At 47.8% G+C, this 19,118-nt stretch overlaps 1 protein-coding gene across 36 annotated transcripts in view; it reads left to right on the forward strand.

Moving 5' to 3' along the window:
- Tacc2 (transforming, acidic coiled-coil containing protein 2) overlaps positions 1–19,118 on the forward strand; it is a 215,980-nt gene that overhangs the window by 56,913 nt on the left and 139,949 nt on the right. For 20 of the 36 annotated variants that reach the window (XM_087560258.1, XM_087560400.1, XM_087560287.1 and 17 more), the window contains 2 exons: positions 12,102–17,216; positions 17,752–17,853. In XM_087560258.1, coding sequence (XP_087416384.1) covers positions 12,102–17,216; positions 17,752–17,853 — 5,217 coding nt within the window. 36 annotated transcript variants of the gene reach the window in all.

Here is a 19,118-nt window from a genome sequence, read left to right on the forward strand (position 1 = left end):
TTTAAGCAATTCGATGGTAATATACCTTGATACAGTTTTTTTGCTGTTTCTTGTACATATCGTTGACATTCTTGGTTATGACATAGGTTTACAGTTTAAATTGAAGTTGGAAACTTTTCAGCCTTCATCTCCTCAATTTTTCTTTTATTTACTGTCTTTCTCTGAGGACTCCAGCAATACTTGGATTCACCCACTGGCAGCTGCCCCACACCTTGTTAATAGTTCTAGAGGCTTGACATGGAGGCACATGCCTTTAAACCCAGCACTCACAAGGGAGAGGCAGGTGGATTCCTATGAGTTCGAGGTTAGCATGATCAACAAAGCGAGTCTAGGACAGCCAGGGCTACACAGAAACCCTGTCTCGAATACAAACAAAAACTTTAATAATAATAATAATAATAAGTTATTATTACTATAATTAATAACATTATTATTATTATTATTATTATTATTATTATTATTATTATTATTATTATTCCATGCTTCTCCTTTAGTCTCTATCCTCCATTTGGACATTTCTATTGTAGCACTTTCACGTTCACCAGGCTATTTCTCTGTAGTGTCGAATCTGCTGTTCTGTTGCAGCGCCTTCAAGTTTACTAGCCTAGGGGTTGGGGATTTAGCTCAATGGTAGAGCGCTTGCCTAGGAAGCGCAAGGCCCTGGGTTTGGTCCCCAGCTCCGAAAAAAAAGAACCAAAAAAAAAAAAAAAAAGTTTACTAGCCTATTTCTCTGCAGTGTCGAATCTGCTGTTCTCAACCAGTTTGTCTTTGCGTCACACCTCCACTTTTCACCCCTGGAGATAGGGTTTGGGTCTTTTTATACCTTCCATTTCTGTGTTTGACAGGCTCAGTGGACATAGAAAACATGGTTCTTTCTGTGATGCTGAGAACTAATCCCAGGTTCCGTGTGTGCTAAGCAAGCACTCTTCTTCTGGGTCACACCCCTAGCGCCATGATACCTTTTGTGACCTCTGGGCCGGTTTTGATGACTTGTGTTTTCTTTTCCTCATGCCTCATCTGTCCCTGCTTCTTTGCATGCCAGACATCATTGTGAGTTTTAAGCTTTTGGGTAGTAGATATTTTTATATTTCTATAAATATTCTTGAACTTTGCTCTGGGACAGTTATTTGGAACAGTTCAGTGTTTTCGAATCTTGCCTTGGAAGGTGAGGCCACTGCCATATTTATGAGCGGGTTAATTTCCCACCATGGAGATGAAACCCTTCTTGGTCCCCTGACAGATGCTTTGTGAGCTATGAACATTTTCCACTCTGGCGGGTGGGAACCAGAACTAGTCCCAGCTCTGTGTGACTCTGAGGTTTGTTCCTTGGTCGTTCAACTGGCATGTATCTGGTCTCAGACGATATCTGTATGCGAACATACCAGTCGGACCTCTCCTATTTCTAGAACTCTCTCTTTGTTCAGCCCTCTCCTCTCTGGTAATCATTCTGGCCTAGGAATCTGTCTTAGTCTCCCTAGACACCTACCTCCATGTCCCCAAGGAAGGGAGACTGTCACCTTCATCTACCCCTACACTCCATGTCCCTTCCATGTCACAATAGGACAGTTTTTCCTTATCTGCAGGGACTGCCATCTCTCTCCTGCTCTCTCCTTTAGCAGTCATTCCTGTTACTGAGAACTCTCTTCTAATTGGAAGTCTTTTCTATGACCTTCTACAGCTCAGACACTCTGAAAACATTGAAACAGCCTATCCAGTTTCTAAGGAAGAAACTTGGTTTTAAAAGTAGAGATGCAGCAAAACACTGGTATTTGTTCTGGAAATAGTGAAGTGATCCTTCTAGGAGTGGGGGTAGGGACAATGCATTTGTTTGCAGTCCCCTGGGTCTGTGGGTCTGTTTATGGTCTCAGATGCCAACTCTTGACAGCCGTTAATCTTCCCAAGATCAGCCCCGCAGCTGTGGCAGGAGCCTGGGATGTCTTCATGACCTTGATATTAAAGCAGCCTGGTTCCCTGTAACGAGGACTCACAGCCTTCCCATTCTCCCTCCACATGGGTCAGTGACTTACAAGGAGACAAATGAGGAAATAGACCAGAACTTGGGGCTTAGTCTGAAAAGTATCTTTCTGTCACATTTTGAGCTCAGGAGACATGTACACAAATGGTACCACATCCGGGGAAGTCATCAAACTCTCTGAACACTCAGTGGCAGAGATCCCCAGAACTATTCAAACAAACAAACAAACAAACAAACAAACAAACAAGAATTTCGGGACTGGAGAAGGGAGCACAGGTGGCAATGTATGTACCACACAAGGCATGAAGACTTAAGATCTATCTCAGAATAGACCTTTTTTTTTTTTTTTTTTTTTTTTTGGTTCTTTTTTTCGGAGCTGGGGACCGAACCCAGGGCCTTGCTCTTCCTAGGCAAGCGCTCTACCACTGAGCTAAATCCCCAACCCCGGAGAATAGACATTTTCGAAAGCTGGGTGGGTGGTGCTTTTAATTCCAGGGCTGAGACAAGAGGATCTCTGGGACTCACCGGCCAGCCAACTGCTTGGTGAGTTCCAGGCCAGTGAAAGACTCTACCTCAGAACAACTAAAACAAACAAATACACAAACTCTCCCCAACAAAGCAGAACCAACCCACCAAGTCAAAACAATATAGATGGCACCTGAAGGCAATACTCACGGTTACCTCTGGTCTCCACACAAACATGGACACACATATATGTCCTCATTGGTAACCATAGACGCACAAACACATAGAGACACACACACTCCAGATTTCAGTTACCGTGAGCTGCTTTTGTTATGTCCCCTGTTTTTTGCTGCATTTCTTGCCACATAAAATTTATTTCAACAACCCTGAAAGTCCTATAAAAAAGGCATAGGGCAACAGTATACTTACCACAGTTTCTACAAGAAAAAAAATTTCTAATTTTTATCTTGTGGTGACAAGATAAAAGAAATCCAATTCTCTGAGCAAAACACTTTTTCATGAGTGACTGGTTTGGTGGGGTTGTTTTGCTTGTTTTTGTTGGAGACAGAAGTTGTTTTTTTTTTTTAATAGCCTTAGCTATCCTGGAACTAGCTCTGTAGATCAGGCTGGCCTCAAACTTTCAGAGATCTGCTTGCCTCAGCCTTCTGAGGACTGGTGGGGTTTAATTTAGAATGGGTGACATGTTTATATTTGAGTGGACATTTTTGCCACATCCCTTGATTTGAACCTTCAAGGGTTTTTCTTTGAGATGCTATAGTGTAAAAGTATCTTTTATTCATCTGAGGCACCTAACCTCTCAGAGGCTTATGCTAACCTAGGCTTGGTCCTGGAAGCTTCTATCTTCCACACAATCTTATCCAGGCCTAGAATGTTTTCAGCCTTTGAGACTTACTGCTGAATAAGCTCACCCTTTCTAACTCTTCTGAACTCTAACTGGCTGCTCAACTCAGCTGTTCTAGCTCAAACGCCTTTCCAAGCTGACTGACTCCATCTTGCTGCTCTCTTGGCCTCTCTTGAATCTGTTTGACTTCATACTAACCTTGGCAGTATGTTCTAATCTTCTGGCTCCTTCTCATTCTCTGTACAACCATCCTGGTAAAACTGCCTCATCCTTTTCCCCTTTCCTCTCCCTTTTCATGAGATTTGGGCATAGTCTATTCTATCAAACCTTTCTCTGATTCATCACTTTGTCTGCCAACTCAACTAAACATCACCTTCAAACATGGCTGCTTTCTTCTACAAATTAACTTGACCCCTTCACTGTTTGAGATTAAAGGTGTGTGCTAAGGCCATGTCTAGACATGTTCTAGACAGAGGGATTAAAGGTGTATGCTAAGGCTAACCCACTCCACAACAAGAAACAGGATTTTTCGGTAAATAATGCAATCTGGGGGTCGCAATGTGATCAAATATCCTGCAACCCCATGGGCTCTCAAAGGCCAAGACTCACAACCCAAAACAGGTGGCTTCTTTAATGGAATGGTTAATTGATACATTTGAAGGACAACGTGTGAGAGACGTGAGAGACACGAGATGTTTCCAGCAGTGGGTAGCTCTTGTATGCAGGGATGTCGCTTCTTCTAAGTACTAGCCTGTATCACAAAACTGGGTCACTCCTCTTCTTTTTTTGAAGGGGGCAGGGAGTTGAGACAGGTTTTTCTGTGTTACAGCCCTGACTGTCCTGGAAATCACTTTGTAGACCAAGCTGGCATCGAACTCACAGAGATCCGCCTGCCTCTGCCTCCCGCCAACCCCAATTTCTACTCTTCAGTCTTTTGGGTACCATGAAAGAGTTGCTGAAAAACTTAGTTAAGTTAGTAAATTTTTAAATATTTTTCTTCAATCTGACCTCCTCCCTGTGCTAAGCTGGATGATAGGTGAGTTAAATGACACTGTGATCTAGAAATGATATAAAAGTTCACTTTGATATAAATGGTGGTACTCACCTGTGATCCAGGAAGTAGAGACCAAAAGGACTGCAAATTTTAGACCAACCTGAGCTAGGTAGTAAGAGAGAGAGAGAGAGAGAGAGAGAGAGAGAGAGAGAGAGAGAGAGTGTAAAGGTAGAGATTTGTTAATATGTAAGCCGAAAGGCAACAATACTGCAGGTCTAATGAACATACACATACCATCTTCCCCAACAACTCTTTCAAACCTTGAGAGTTTTTATTTTCATTGGCCAGTTTTTTTCTATCACAGAATAAGCAAGGAAAGCTAAACTTGAACTAAGAATGTAATGTGGCCTTGCTTGATGAGCAAGAACTGAGGGAGCTGAGGTGGCTGGCAGTTTAGCAATGCCTTTATAAAGACCTTCGTAGTTCCTAAGATTGACCAGCTTCTTGCTGTTTTCATAGCAGAAAGTCTTAAAGCCCTAGAAATTGGTGTTTTTACTTAGCACTGGTTCTGTTTCCTCTGGTCAGTGGGTCACATACAGTACAGCTTCCCAGCCAGTTCAAACTCTAGCCAGCCATCATGTATGGGGAAACTAAGTACCCAAGTCATCTTAGGGAACTGGCAGGGTGTGGGGAGATAATCATACCTCATTTTACCATGTCCTTAGCCCATTGTGAAACAGACAATAGAGCCAGATGAAGCTAAGAAAGTTAGCATATCTACAGCAAGGCTGTGAGTGGATGGGCGGACGGGTGGATGGATGGATGATGGGTGTGGATGGTGGGTAGAGAGATAGATAGGTAGATAGACAGACAGACAGATAGATAGATAGATGAGCAGATGGATGGATATATATATATATATATATATATATATATATATATATGGATACATGGGCCAATAAATGGATGAATGGATAAATGAGGAGATGGATGGGTAGACAGATGGACAGATAGATGGGTGGATATTGTGTAGCAATATTCTCAGATTAGTATTTCACTTGAAGATTAGGAAGTGCTTTTTCACTCCAGCCACAGCATTTCTATAACCTACTAGTCTAAGACTCTTGTTTTATAGATGGAGAAGCTGAGGTCCACAAAGGCAAAATACTTTGTAAAATGCTTCTTGGAAAAGTTATTGGTGTGGCAGTGTGGCAGTGTGCCTTAGTCACAGCTCCTCTGTCCCCTGGCAGCTCCCATCAGTTAAAAGTATATAGCAATTAACTTATTACCAACTATATAACACAGATGTCTGTGTTACTGTAGATGACTTCTACTTATAAATTACTCTAATTAGAAAGATTAAAAGATTTACCCCATACAATGTCCTCACCGGTACTCACAGCATTCCAATGCTCTCTCTGGAAAAGGAAAGGCAGAGGCAGAGTGGAAGCTAATGAGTTAGAACAGGCCTGGGAGTTACCAACCCTGATTCTTGTCCAGAGACTGGGTGCCACAGAGGGGTGGGGATAAGGACTGTTGCCCAGGTCCCGGCATTCTTGCCTTTGGTATCAAACTCGAGACCAACTCAATCCTTACCAGTTCTCCACAAAGACAGATGCTTCTGTCTTGTTCTGCCGTGCTCTTTGCTTCCTTTCAACCACTTCATGAGGAGCAGGTGATACCCATTTAATTGTGAATTGAAAACAGCAGCTCTCACTGGTCCAGTTTTCCCAGGGGCAGAATCAAGTTATTCAGGGTCACTGAGATGTGACTGGTGTGCTGGGATGAGCCCATCCTTCTTGGAACCTTGCGTGTCAGCAGTCTAGTCCGGGAAGGGATGCTGAACAAGGGGTGATACGAGGATCCGTTTTACCACTTGTTCACTTATCCATCTATCCACCCATTTATCCACATATACATCTACCCATCCATCTGTCTGTCCATGTACCCAGCATCCACACCATCCATCCATCCATCCATCCATCCATCCATCCATCCATCCATCCATCCATCCATCCAACCACTTATATGTTCATCTATTCTATAGTATTATCTATTGAGTGTGTCATATGCCAGGTATTATGAGTACAGTGTTGAAAGTAGGCAAGGATCTAGATTCCAGGGAAGGAAACTGTCATCGATCCCATGCATGGTCACTGTGCCTCATACTAGGTGTCCCTGGGATCCAAGGCCAGGGGGACTTCATTGAGATTTCTGGAGAGGAGCAGAAAAGTTCCAGGATCCTAGGTATCTGTATAGGGTGGAGCAGGAGATATCAGAGACTGGGTCACAGCTGTCAGAAAAACCCACACAGGTGACATTTCTAAGCCAGTGCTCTGCCTGTTGCCTGGAGTTGAAAAAAGGAGGGGGCTGGTATGCACAGGGAGACTAATAGCTGTACCTGTCCAGGTGAGAAGCTGGTGTAGACAGAACGTACGGAAAACAGCTCTGGAGCCAGGCAGTGCCTTGATCTTGCTTCGTATCAACAGTTGACCCACTCCTCCTAGCAAGACCTTTTCTGGGGACATTTTTTTCAGGTATACCGTGGGGGGCATCCCCTCTACCTAGCTGCTGTGTGGACTAAAGGGAATTGTACCTTGGAGTGCTTAGCATGGGGTGGACTTGAGTTAATACTCAGTCCATGGCAACTCTTCATCGATGCTGTTTTGCTTCAGTTTGTTGGCCTTAAAGGCCTGGGATGCAGCAGCTCTGGTTAGCATCCTTGTAGGTAAGCATCGATGTGTGCGTTCAGACCTGTGCGTGGAGGAGCCTAGTCGGATATGTTTTTCTGTACCAAGGCAGTGGGGAGCACCTTTTCTGTGACCTTCAATGTTTGCTTAGTACGTTTCTGCTACTCTTGGGCCAATACCCTTAGGCTGCTCCTTTAGGGTGCTGTAGGCAGAGTCTGCTCCAGGAAGAAGCTGTGGTCCTTTGTCCTTCCTGTTCTCACTCCGAGAGCTGAAAGGCCTCCACTAAGGACACTTGCTGCCCCAACTGATTGTGAACACAGACTTATCCCATACGATTTTATTCAATCTTGAAGCATAAAAGGATTTATGCCAGACTAATTAATGCAGAGCCCCCAACAGTCCAGTTCTTTGGATTTCTGCTGCCCTTAGGCAAATCTGCTTCTGGCAAGTGGCTTTAATCTGCCTGTTAGTATTGCTTCTGATAGGTAATCAATCAAAGAGATCCCTGGCCTGGTCTTATGCTAAATAGAGCAACCTTGGACTCTTATTCAGAGGGAGTTGTGTGTCCCACACTCAGTGGAATTCATTCCTGGTTGCTCTCTGATAAGAGGTGCATCTATCAACCTGTCTCTCTTGGTGATGACTTCAGTCATCCTGAAGGGAAGCCATTGACTCCCCTTCTCTGCCAGTCCCTGTAGAAGGCAGCTGTGGAAATGGCTTTGTTTGTTTCATTTCCTGTGGGATAAAGGGGGCTGGAAAGGAGACAAATAGGAACACCATGAGTCTCGTCCTCTGCTAAACTGTTAGACTTGGTTCAGGGGTGGAACATTCTGACATGTAAAGTCCTTGTTAAAAGAAAAAACCTCCAGGCAAGGATCACAGCAGCGATGGGAACGGCCCATCAAGCTGCATGTCCCATTTCTGGCTCCCTCCTGGGTACTTTGCAAAAGGCCAAGTCTGCATGCTTTACTCAAACTCGGAGCAGTTTTGCACATGTCTGCCAGTGCTGTCTTCGTGTTCTGGATGACCACATGTACACTGGAGTATATCTCTCATTCCCGGTATTCTCTACCCTGCTGGCTTTGCTTTGGGGTCAGAAAATGCTAAGTTGCTTGAAGTTGTAGCCTGCTCTATCTTGGGTTCTCAGGCACCCATCACTCCTCTTAGGTGCAGGAACAGGCGTCAGGCAAAGATGGCTGCCACGGCACTGGGGTGTCCATACCTCGCTGAAGGACGTAGATGATGTCCCATGCAGAGGTGACTGGCTTGGCAAGAGAGGCTGCAATGGGTGGAGTAGAGAGCCTCCTGTCTTCCTTGGGAGGCTTTGTTCTTTCAGGCATCACAAAGGGAGAGGAGGAAGATGTCCAATCGTGATCTAGGCTCAGCCTCCCTGTTCTGTGTTCTCATCTGCAAATAGCAGGGGCAACACCCATGGCATACACTGCTTACTGGGTTTTATGAGATGATCCATGCCAAGCGCTGACACCATTCTACACATTCCTGTTTCTCAACATGTTGCTTTGGAAAGGCTGGAACCTCAGAAACACTGGAAAGAAAGGAGAACAGATGCCCGTTCAGTAGATGCCCACGGGCTTGCTTTATTAGTCTACTTGGGCTGCCGTCATAGATTGCCTCAGCCTGCCAGTTACACAACAGAGGTATTTTCTCACAGTGCCGGCTGCTGGAAGCTCAGGTGGAGGTGTTGTAGGGCTAGTTTCTGGTGAGCCCTCGATTTCTGGCTTACAGAAACCATCTTCTTACTGTGTCCTCATGTGGCCCTCCTCTGCATATGCACCCCTGCTGTCTCTATTCCTGTACATAAGGACACCAGTCCTCCTAGATTAGGCACCCACCCCATGATCTCATTTAACTTTTCTCACTAATCCCCAAGTAGTCATACTGGAGCCCAGGGCATCAACACAGATTCAAGGGAACACACAGGTCAGCACATATTTCTAAGGGTTTGTGGATAGTGTGTATGCCATGTGTGTGCATGTGTGTGTTTGAATGTGCTCACTCGTGTGAGCATGGAGGGCAGAGGTTGGCGTTGAGTCTTTTTCTATTGCTTTCCCCTTTATTTCTTTTTTTTTTTTTCTCTTTTTTCTCTTTTTTTTTCGGAGCTGGGGACTGAACCCAGGGCCTTGCGCTTGCTAGGCAAGTGCTCTACCACTGAGCTAAATCTCCAACCCCCTTTATTTCTTTAATTTTAATTTATTTTATTAAAATAAGGTAATTCGGGGGTTGGGGATTTAGCTCAGTGGTAGAGCGCTTACCTAGGAAGCACAAGGCCCTGGGTTCGGTCCCCAGCTCCGAAAAAAAAAAAGAAAAAAAAAAAGGTAATTGAAGAAGCATTAGATAACTCTATCTTGTCAGACATAATAAAAACAAAACAAAATTGACACTCCAAATCATTACAAAGCTTGTATTCCTAGCTCTCTTCCAGACAATGATGCAATTGGAAACAGATTGGGGCCCACCCTATTTTTGGGGACCAGGTCTCTCGTTGGATCTGGAACTGCTGTTTTGCCTAGACTAGCTGGCCAGTGAGCCCCTCATATCTGCATGATTCTCCCCCCTCTTCCAGTGCTGGGGTAGCACTACAACACTTGTCTCCTGTGTGGGATCTGGAGAACCAAACTCAGGTCCTCATATTTGCTTAGCAAGGAAGCTCCCCACCAAGTCATCTCCCAGCCCCAATCCTATAGATTTTAATAATATACTCCACCGTTCCACCCTAAGTATCCTGCATGGATGAGAATGCATATGTGTTGCTTTGTATGGGACACTTCCCATGGGATATGGAGGGTAGAAACCTTCTTCTGAATATAGTGGGTCTATAAGTACATGCGCGCGCGCGCGCGTGTGTGTGTGTGTGTGTGTGTGTGTGTGTGTGTGTGTGTGTGTAACAGTTATCAGAGGTTCTATAAACTTCCTTTGCTATTTGCTCCTTAAGATGATAACTCTAAGACAATGACTTTTAAAAGCCTAGGAGAAGCTGGAGGGGTAGCTCAGCCGTTAAATGTGCATGCTGTCTTGCAGAGGACCAGAGGTCGGTTCCCTACACCCATGTCAGGTGATTCACTACCACCTACAACCTTAGCTCCAGGGAATCCAACAACCGTTCTGGCCTCTGTGAGCACTATACACACGCACTTACCCACCCACCTACCCATACACATAACTAAAAATAAAATGTTTAAAAATTTAAATAGAAAACCTGTATTTCTGTTAATTCTGCCTTAAGTAACTTCTCTCTATACCATAAAATATTTAATCATAGTACATATATAGAGTCACAACTATACATAAAATAAAATAAAATAAAATAAAATAAAATAAACCCTAGAGAAACAGTATAGGAAACCCGAAAGGGAGGTGTCTAGACTATTACAAGTGGAAAGCACATAAAGGTGTTTTCATGATTCTGTGTCAGCCATTACATTGTTAACAAAATTAAAGTGTATCTGGGTGTGGTGGTATACACCTATAATCCCAGTACTTGGGAGGTGAGGCAGGGGAATCAGAAATTTAAGGTCAGTCTTAGATAGCAAGTTTCAGCACCTCTGGACTACATGAGACCCTGTCTCAAAACCATAAAAATAAAGCAAAAATGCACTTAAAATAATTGAGAACTGAGCCACATATTCAAACATAGCAGCAAATTTTATCACATTAACTCGGGGGTTGGTAAGTGGTCGCAGTGCCCTGATTCTGAGCCAAGTGCCCCTCAGTTCTCCAAGTGTGTCATAGTGGGCGCTTTTCTCACACATTGCCTAGGTAAGTGTATTCATCTTAGGACAAACATGATGCGAAGGTATTTCAGCTCTCAGGTGATGTATGCTGGTCAGCAGAGAAATTCCACTTAACTGACAAGTGATTTGGGGGCTATGCCTCACTGGACCACCGTAAATTGTGGAGAACAGTTAACTATATTCAAGAATAGCCTTCATCAGGCATGATGACAAATGCCTTTAATTCCGGTACTTGGGAGGCAGAGGCAGATGGATCTCTATGAGTTTGAGGCTAGCCTGGTCTACAAAGGGAATTCCAGGACAACCAGGGCTACATAGTGAGCTCCTGTGTTTAAAGCAAAACGAAACAGACAAAAATGAATAGCCTTCAACTTCCAATCACAGCTTTTCTAACTTATGCCTTTCCCCCAAATATCAAAGGATTCCAGAACTTGTTCACCTTTGCCCCTCTGTCTGTCTGTCTATTAAAAAGCTCCCGGGGAAGCTGAGGAAAGTGCTTGCCTGGCAGGAATGAGGACTGAGTTAAGTCCCCAGAATGCACATTTTAAAAACGACAGGATTGTGGTATATGCTTATAATCCATGTACTGGGCAGGAGGGGGAGGCAGAGAGAGGCACACCCCTGGAGCTCAGTGGCCAGCCCAGCCTGCTCGGCAAGCTCCAGGCCTGTGAGACAGTCTGTCTCAGAAAAATGAGGTTAGTGGAACTGAGGAGATGGCTCAGCAGATACAAGTACCTGCTGAGCAAGCATGAAGGCCTGAGTTCGAACCCTCAGAAGCCACACAAAAGCCAGCTGGCCAAGCATCTATACCTCTATGCTCCAAGGGAAGATGGGAAGCAGAGATAGGAGACCACTCCTGGTGTACACAGCAGAAAATCAACAAAAAGATTCTGTCTCAAACAATGTAAGGATCAACACTCTAGGTAGTCCTCTGACTTCCACATGTGTGTACACCTACACACACACACACACACACACACAACATGCACACACAACATGCGCACACACACACACACACACACACACACACACACACACACCCCGCATGCACATGCGCACATGAAAGGAAATTTTCTGTATTTAAAACCATTTTCAATGAATTTCCGTATTTCCCTTTCATTACTGGCCTGCATGGGAAGTCCCACACCTGGATGCCTGAGACTTCCTGCATTGGTTTTTGAAGAATATGGAAGGGCATGTACGGTGATTATGGAAGGAGCTGCATGGGGTTGGGATGTTTTTGGTGGAGGCACCTGGTAGCCTTTTGGTGGGGGTCAGATGGGTGTCATTCTGCCTGGATGTGGCTCTGTCTTGGGCATATTGTGAGGACCAATGAAACGATACATGTTTTCATTGTTGGCAGCACTGGGCTTGGAGCCTCCTGCTCTGCTTCTGAAAGTGTTGCCAGCCTGGATCCGAGCACTGTGTCCCCAGAGGTGACTAAGCCAGGGGAGCACCCACAGGAAGCCAGGGACCCAGAAGATTCTCCACTGCCCAGATCATCTCTGCCCTGGGAACAGCCGTACCCCTCAGCCTCCATGCCTTTCACGGAGGGCCTCTCAGAAGGTTGCTTGGCAAACTCAGAAGCGGAAGTACCTGAAGATGGTCCCCTCACAAATCACCTTAGAGTGGAACCCTCCCCCAACGGGCCAGGGGATATCTTACTGACATTTACTCCTGAAGTGGATGGCCCCGCACAGCGCACAGTGGCTGCCAGAACCCCCAGTGCTGAAGGAGACCAAGAGCTGAAGGAAGAGGGACAGAGCTCATCCTCCAGTTGCACTGGCCAATCGCCAGGAATTTCCTTCGTTCCTCTCCAGGAGCCAAAGACAGAGCTGCTCTATGGAAAGGGTGACTGGCCTCGTGACTTTGAGTTCCAAAGGAAAGATGATATCGACAATTGTTCCTCCCCAGAGTCAGTCACTAAAGCCCCTGCTGCCACTCAGCCGGGGATGCAAAATTCAGCTGTCCTTGAGTGCCCCCCAAAACTTGAGACCATGGTCCCACAAGATTCAGTCCTAAGATCCTCAGACAGTAAAAAAGGCAGATCGGAAGTGCTACCTATGGATTTGGCCAAACACGTGGAATTTCTCGGAGGCTGCCATCCCTCTAAAGGCAACTCTGGAGCTAACCCTGGAGCAGGAACAAGCCCTGCCTCCCAGGAAAGCTGTCAGCTGAGAGTGGGAATGCCTCTGCCATCTGCAGAACTACCTTCAGGCCCACAAGGCCTTACCACAGCACGAGCAGACGGTGGCTCCTGGGAAGAGACTCTGGACACCAGCAGCACTCAGAGCCAACCACAGACAGGGACATCAGGAGCTGAGCCCCAGCAAGTTGTCTGTGTGCCAGCAGCCAGCCAGCCGGGTGGGAGCTTGCTTCTGAGCGCCAAGGCCCCTGGATTCACTGGAACAGAGGAAAGACATACGGCTTCAAGTCCCACTGCGCGCCTGACTGCTTGGAGTTCTACTGCCTCAGAAGAACCCACGGAGGCTGTTTCTGAGACGAAGATGTCAGTTTCTGCAGATCTGGCTGCCACAGGACAGATGGGTCCAGGGGTGGTGGAACTGAAGCCAACATCAGATCTTAGAAGAACACAAGAACAACCTCCTGAAGGTAGCTGCCTCCAGTGGGTTCCTGCGCCTTTCTTGCAGGGGCGAAATGATACAATCCAAGAAGGGCTGTTGCTGCCACCTTTCTCCCATCAGGTTTCAAATGAAAGTTCTAGAAGGTCAATGGGACCAACTGATGATCCCAAGGCCTCCAAGAATACTGAAAATAGAGTTGTGGCTAGAGAGGAAAGCATACCGCATGGAGACAACCGTAAGGGACAGCAAGAAGCCACCAGAGCCCTTGCTGGTACAGAGCTTAGGAACCATGACAAAGAGAAGTCTCATGCCTTTCGTGCCAAGCCCCGTGGGGACACTGAGAAAGATGACATTTCAGAGCTACACAGTAATAAAGAGAACAAGATTGTCCCCAGCTCGGACTCAACACAGCCACCTAGGCAGGAGGTTGCTGAATCCCATATGACCGACACAGCTACCTCACTGCACGAAGTCCACGAGGAGGACCCCATCCTGTCCTCCGCATCGGATGGAACTGGTGAGCACTTTCTTCCCCAAGATGCCATCTGGGAAAGTTCAAGATTGCAGACTGAAAGCTCTGTCATGCTTCAGGCCAGGGGAGGATTGGAAGCAACAGAGTCACTTCCTGTTTTAGAATCTGAGAAAGCGGATGCCCTGCCTGCTACAGCTATGGAGGAGGAGGCACCCAGAGCTGCGGAGATGGAGGATGTACTGGAAGTAAAGAAGGACCACTCACCCTTGCATCAGCCCTACAGCTGTGCCGGGCAAGGCTTGCCGATGTCCCCAGGCCAACCTTGTGGGCTGGAGAAGGTTGAACCTGGACAGGAAGTCCATGCTGATACGTCATCTCCCCCCAATGGGAAAAATTCAACAATAGGCGACGGACTTACCGTGCCCCGTCTGGAACAAGACGGTCAGAGAAAACTGTCCTGCCCAGAGGCCAGTCTCCCACCACCTTTACAGAACCCTCTCCTGTCATCTCAACTAGACCCAGATGCAGCCATCTCTGCTGTTCTCTGTGACAAGGACCAGTCACCTACAAATGGGCAAAGGGCTTGTCTGTGTGGCCCAGGTCTGAAGGAGCAGAGTACAGATCCTTCTCCAATCCCAGTGTCTGAGGAAGGGAAGCCTTGGGCAGACGTGAGCTTGTCTACTCAAGGAGGAAAGGAACAGGGGTCAGAACTTCCCTCCAAAGGCAGCCTGTGCGATACTCCAAGTTCATCACCCAAGGGTACAGTTCTGGGAGGGGCACCGTCAGAGATGTCAGAACTGTCAACCCCACTGGGACAAGAGCTGCCTGCACTAGGGGGAAATGAGCAAGAGAACACGGGCAGAAACAGTCAACCCTCGGAGATCCAGCCTCCTTCAGCCTCTCTTACAGGACATTCGGGTGGAAAGGATAGTTTCTGTGTTGGGCAGGGGCTGAGCAAGTCCCAACAGGAGCTGGCTGATGCTTTGCAAACAGGAAGCCAGCGTGAAGAAGCACGTTGTGGGGACTCGGGCATTTCTGAAGCCACTGGCGTCCTGCCTCCGCCTCAGGGCTTGGAGAAGATAGAGACAGCAAGTAGAAACATAGCGGAGGCCCCACCTGGTCCACCTGACTCAGTAGCTCTCTTGGATACAGCATACTGCTCTCCAGACCCAGTGCCTACCAATCCCGGAGTCGCACCCGCCCACGATGCCCTGGTGAGCGAGGCCTGTGATGAGAGCCAGAAAGAGTCGGTCCCACAGCTGGATATGGAGCAGCGGGCCACCTTAGGTCCAGAAGAACAGAGTCCTCTTGGAAGTTTCCGGAGAGCAGAGGAACAAGATAGTAAAGAAGGATCAGCAGAGGTGAGTGTCGATGCCAGCGACGGAGACCCCAAGATGCAGCAGGCGTCAGAGGCACCAGAAGCTGCTCTGAGTAGTGGCTTCTTCCAGGCTGACCAGAGCCTCCCCTCCACCCTGAAGGAGCCACGCCAGCCTGCGAAGCTTGAGCCCAGCTGTGGGGATGCTTTGCTGCCAGCTGGAGAATCGAATGGGATTCCCAGAAGTACTGTGGGTGTTCTGACACACCGCGCTGTTTCAGGCCCACAGAGCCTTCTGCCGGCTGAACCACCTGAAGAGACTGTGCCTGACACCCCTTACCTGCATATCAGTGGTGCTGCCAAGAAGGATGCCGAAGATGCTAGCATGAGAGCTGTTTTCTCTGAGGACCCCGGAGCACCTCATGAAAGTCCTATAAAGGAGCCTCCACCTGTGGAAAACGACACCCCTGGAAAGAGCCCTGCTGTCTCCTTCACCACAGACTTGCAACCAGGAACTGCACGTGGGGAAATCTCCGTAGCAGGGGATGGCGATGGTATCCCCCAAGCTGGAACCACTGAGGGACATGTGAGTCTCACGCCCTACCTGGACAGGATGCCTCTCCTGGTGAGAGATGAGCAGGTGGCAAGAGAGATGCATGTGGCTGCCACCCCAGAAACAAATGCCAGGCCCTCTGAGACTGCAGTGTGCCCTGCCAGCGAGGAAGCAGCAGGAGAGACAGGGGGCAGCAGAGAAAGGGCAGTAGAACTTACCCCAGACCTGATGGTTGTTACATCAGGTAGTGAGGGTGCAAGCTCCAAGCAGCCCAGCGTAATCAAGGGGCTTCCTGACTTCAGGGAGCACATCACCAAGATCTTTGAGCAGTCTGTGTTTGGAGCCCTGGCTGCTGATCGGACCCATAGTGTGCCTAATAAAAAGTCAGGAGTTCCAAGCAGTATGCTGGTTGAGGGCCCCGTGATCTCACTGGACTCAGGGAAGCTTCCAGATGGGGTGCAAGGAATGGCTGCTGCCCCTCTCCCTGTACCTCCTGTAGGACTCCAGGTGGAGAAGAAGCAAGAGTCAGGTGTCAAGGCTGAGGTTTCTCATCCAGTTCCCCAGGATCCAGCACCAGAGAAGCTGATGGGTCTGGCGGAGGCAGCCTTGGAGGAGAGCCTGCCAGGTGCCATTGTTGAAGGAGAGGTGACCCGTGTCCCACTGACAGTGACAAGTGAGAGGCTAGAGGGGACTGGGGAGCCTGGCCAGGGAGCTCAGGCTCACACACAGCAGGCAAGAAGCAGGCAGGAATTAGTTGTGGGTCTTCCCTCTTCTAAAGCTGTTCAGGGGGTACCTGCAGAACCAGCTCCTGGCTTCCCTGTGGATCCCCAGAGTCATGCAGATGCAGATGAGGCTTCTTCTCAAGGTGACAAAAGCCATTCTGTAAAAGAGTACCTGGAAACGCTGCCCAGCAACAGTCCACACGGAATAAATGGTGCCCAGGACTCTGTCCACACCAAGGGTCCAAGTAATCTATTAGGATCCACCTGTGCCCTGGATGGCTCCTCTCCTCATGGAAGTGTTTTGAATATGCCCGAATCCAACAGTGAGCCCTGGATCCCTTCCACACTTGGGGGTGAGAGACAGCTGGAAGCTGCTGTCTGTACCTCAGATAAGCAAAACGTGCTGGAAAACCAGGATGGCCCCAAAATGTTGGCTAGAGAAGTGTTGGCGATTCCCCTGGGGCCTAGCAACATGGCAGGAGCTGCTGAGGAAGCAGAAGGTGATGTCACCCCAAGCAGGCCTGAGACGTGGGCAGAGGTGTCTGGTGACCTCCTTGAAACAGGTACTACAAGGATGCTTCCCCATGAGGCAGGTGACTCAGCACCGCCTGGGAGCTATCGGGATTCAGGATGCTCCAACAGGACTCAGGTGATGGAGGACACAGCCACCCTTCCAGGGGACAGCCAGGTTGGATGCCAGCAGGCCAAGGAACCGCTGGGCCCTCAACTCCCAGCTCCTTACGGGAAGACGAGTGTCTCTTCCCCTCCAGAGCCTGATGAAAGCAGTGACGAGAAGCTGCACCTCCTGGCTCCAGAAGTCCTCACTGACAGGTACTTGGGTGCAGCACCCATAGGTTCAGATCCAGTATGATCCCTACCCTCGTGTTAAGTGAATCCAACAGATGGGTGCTTTTCAGGAGGCCCATTTTCCCGTATCTGAAGAGTTAAGTGTCCCCTCTTACCCTCTCCGGATGTGCTAGGACTCTGAAGTTGTAGGAGGGGTTGTTGGCAGCATGGGAACTGTTTGGATGACGTGTCTTGTTCCTTTCCTTGTGCTTTAACTCATCTAAAACCACTGGAAAAGCGCGAAGCGTTGACTGGCTGTGCGTGGTTGATTGACAGGCTGCAGGCAGTCATGTTTTCTGGTGTGCAAACACAGCTGCTTTCAAATGTGGAATCGTTTAGGTAGAAGGGCTCTATGTGATTCAAAGCAGCTCCAAGCCTCTGCTGCCTAAAGCTTTCTTCTCCTCCTAGAGATGTTGGTGTAGTGGCCACTGAGTCTTTAATGGGAAATGTGTTTTCTAACATGGATTTTGGCTCTCCCCAGCTATCTGATCCTAGCAACCACTTTCTTTCCTTACCTCAGAAAGAGCCCAGGGCCTGGTTCAGCCACCTCACCTTCAGTTCTCGAGATACACGCTCCGAAAGGCTCTTCAGCAGAGACCAGAGACTTGGGAGGAGCAGAAAGGTCAGTGACACAAGGCCTGTGGCACCTTCCTTAGACAGATGACTTCGTGAAGGATAGTAGTGTTTGTCTGTTTCAGAGTGTCTCACGTAGCTCAGGATAGCCTCAAATCCATCAAGAAGCTGAGGATGACTGAATTCCTCATCCTTGGCCTTCACTTCCCAAGTTCTGGGGTCGTAGACATGTTCCACCATACTAGGCTGAGAGCGGATTTCTGCTTGTGCTGTTGTATGTGAGAGGAAGCCAGGGGTGGTGAGACACACTTGTAATCCTAACATTCAAGAGCTGGGGCAGAAAAATCAGGAGTTTGGGGCTGAGCTACATTTAAAGCCCTGTCCCAAGTGCGTGTGGGGAGGTGGGGCAGATAACCATTTCTATCCTCCGTGCGCTTCAGTAATGCAGTTCCGAAAGAATGACTCGGAGCACTGTGGTTGACAGAAAGGATACTTGCTTTCACACCTGAGCTTTTACCTTTAAAAACAAAACAACTCCACTAAGCTATAATCCACACAACATATAATTCACTCATTAAAGTCTACATACATATACCCACACACAGACACAAGACACGCGTGCATGCACTCGCGCACGCACACACACACACACACACACACAGAGAGAGAGAGAGAGAGAGAGAGAGAGAGAGAGAGAGAGCTCTATAGCCCCTAGATGTCACAAGCTACTCCCCTATGTCCTTAGCATGGACACACTAATGTAGCTTGATCCCTTTTGAGGCTAACAGGTCAATACTGCTTTAGTCTCTGAAGTAAGAGTAGCTAGTCACAGTGGAAGCCACACTCCACAGCGATCTTCAGGCAAGGAGGGTGGGTGACAAATGGAGCCATTCAAACCTTACCCCTTGCTCTTTACCCCAAGTGAGCGAGTGCTGCTTGTGGTCCTGCAGAAGCTGGTGTTTATAGTTACTCTTAAGGGACAGGGAGGCATCGTGGACATGACATGGTGAATAAGCTTTGCCAAATACCTAGACCTTTGGTTGTAGAAGTGCATGCTCGCTCTCTCTCTCTCTCTCTCTCTCTCTCTCTCTCTCTCTCTCTCTCTTTCTCTCTCTCTCTTTCTCTCTCTCTCTCTCACACACACGCACACACACACACACACACAGAGAGAGAGAGAGAGAGAGAGAGAGAGAGAGAGAATGTGTGTTAGAGTCTAAATTAGTACCTGTGTCGTGTCTCCTACCAACAGCTGTGGCTGTTTTGCAAATTATTTGATTCATATTTTCGCATGCTGAAAGAATGCTTGGTCACCTG

Source organism: Rattus norvegicus, chromosome 1, assembly GCF_021556685.1.
Source record: "Rattus norvegicus strain SHRSP/BbbUtx chromosome 1, alternate assembly SHRSP_T2T, whole genome shotgun sequence".
In the NCBI taxonomy this organism is placed as follows: Eukaryota; Metazoa; Chordata; class Mammalia; order Rodentia; family Muridae; genus Rattus; species Rattus norvegicus.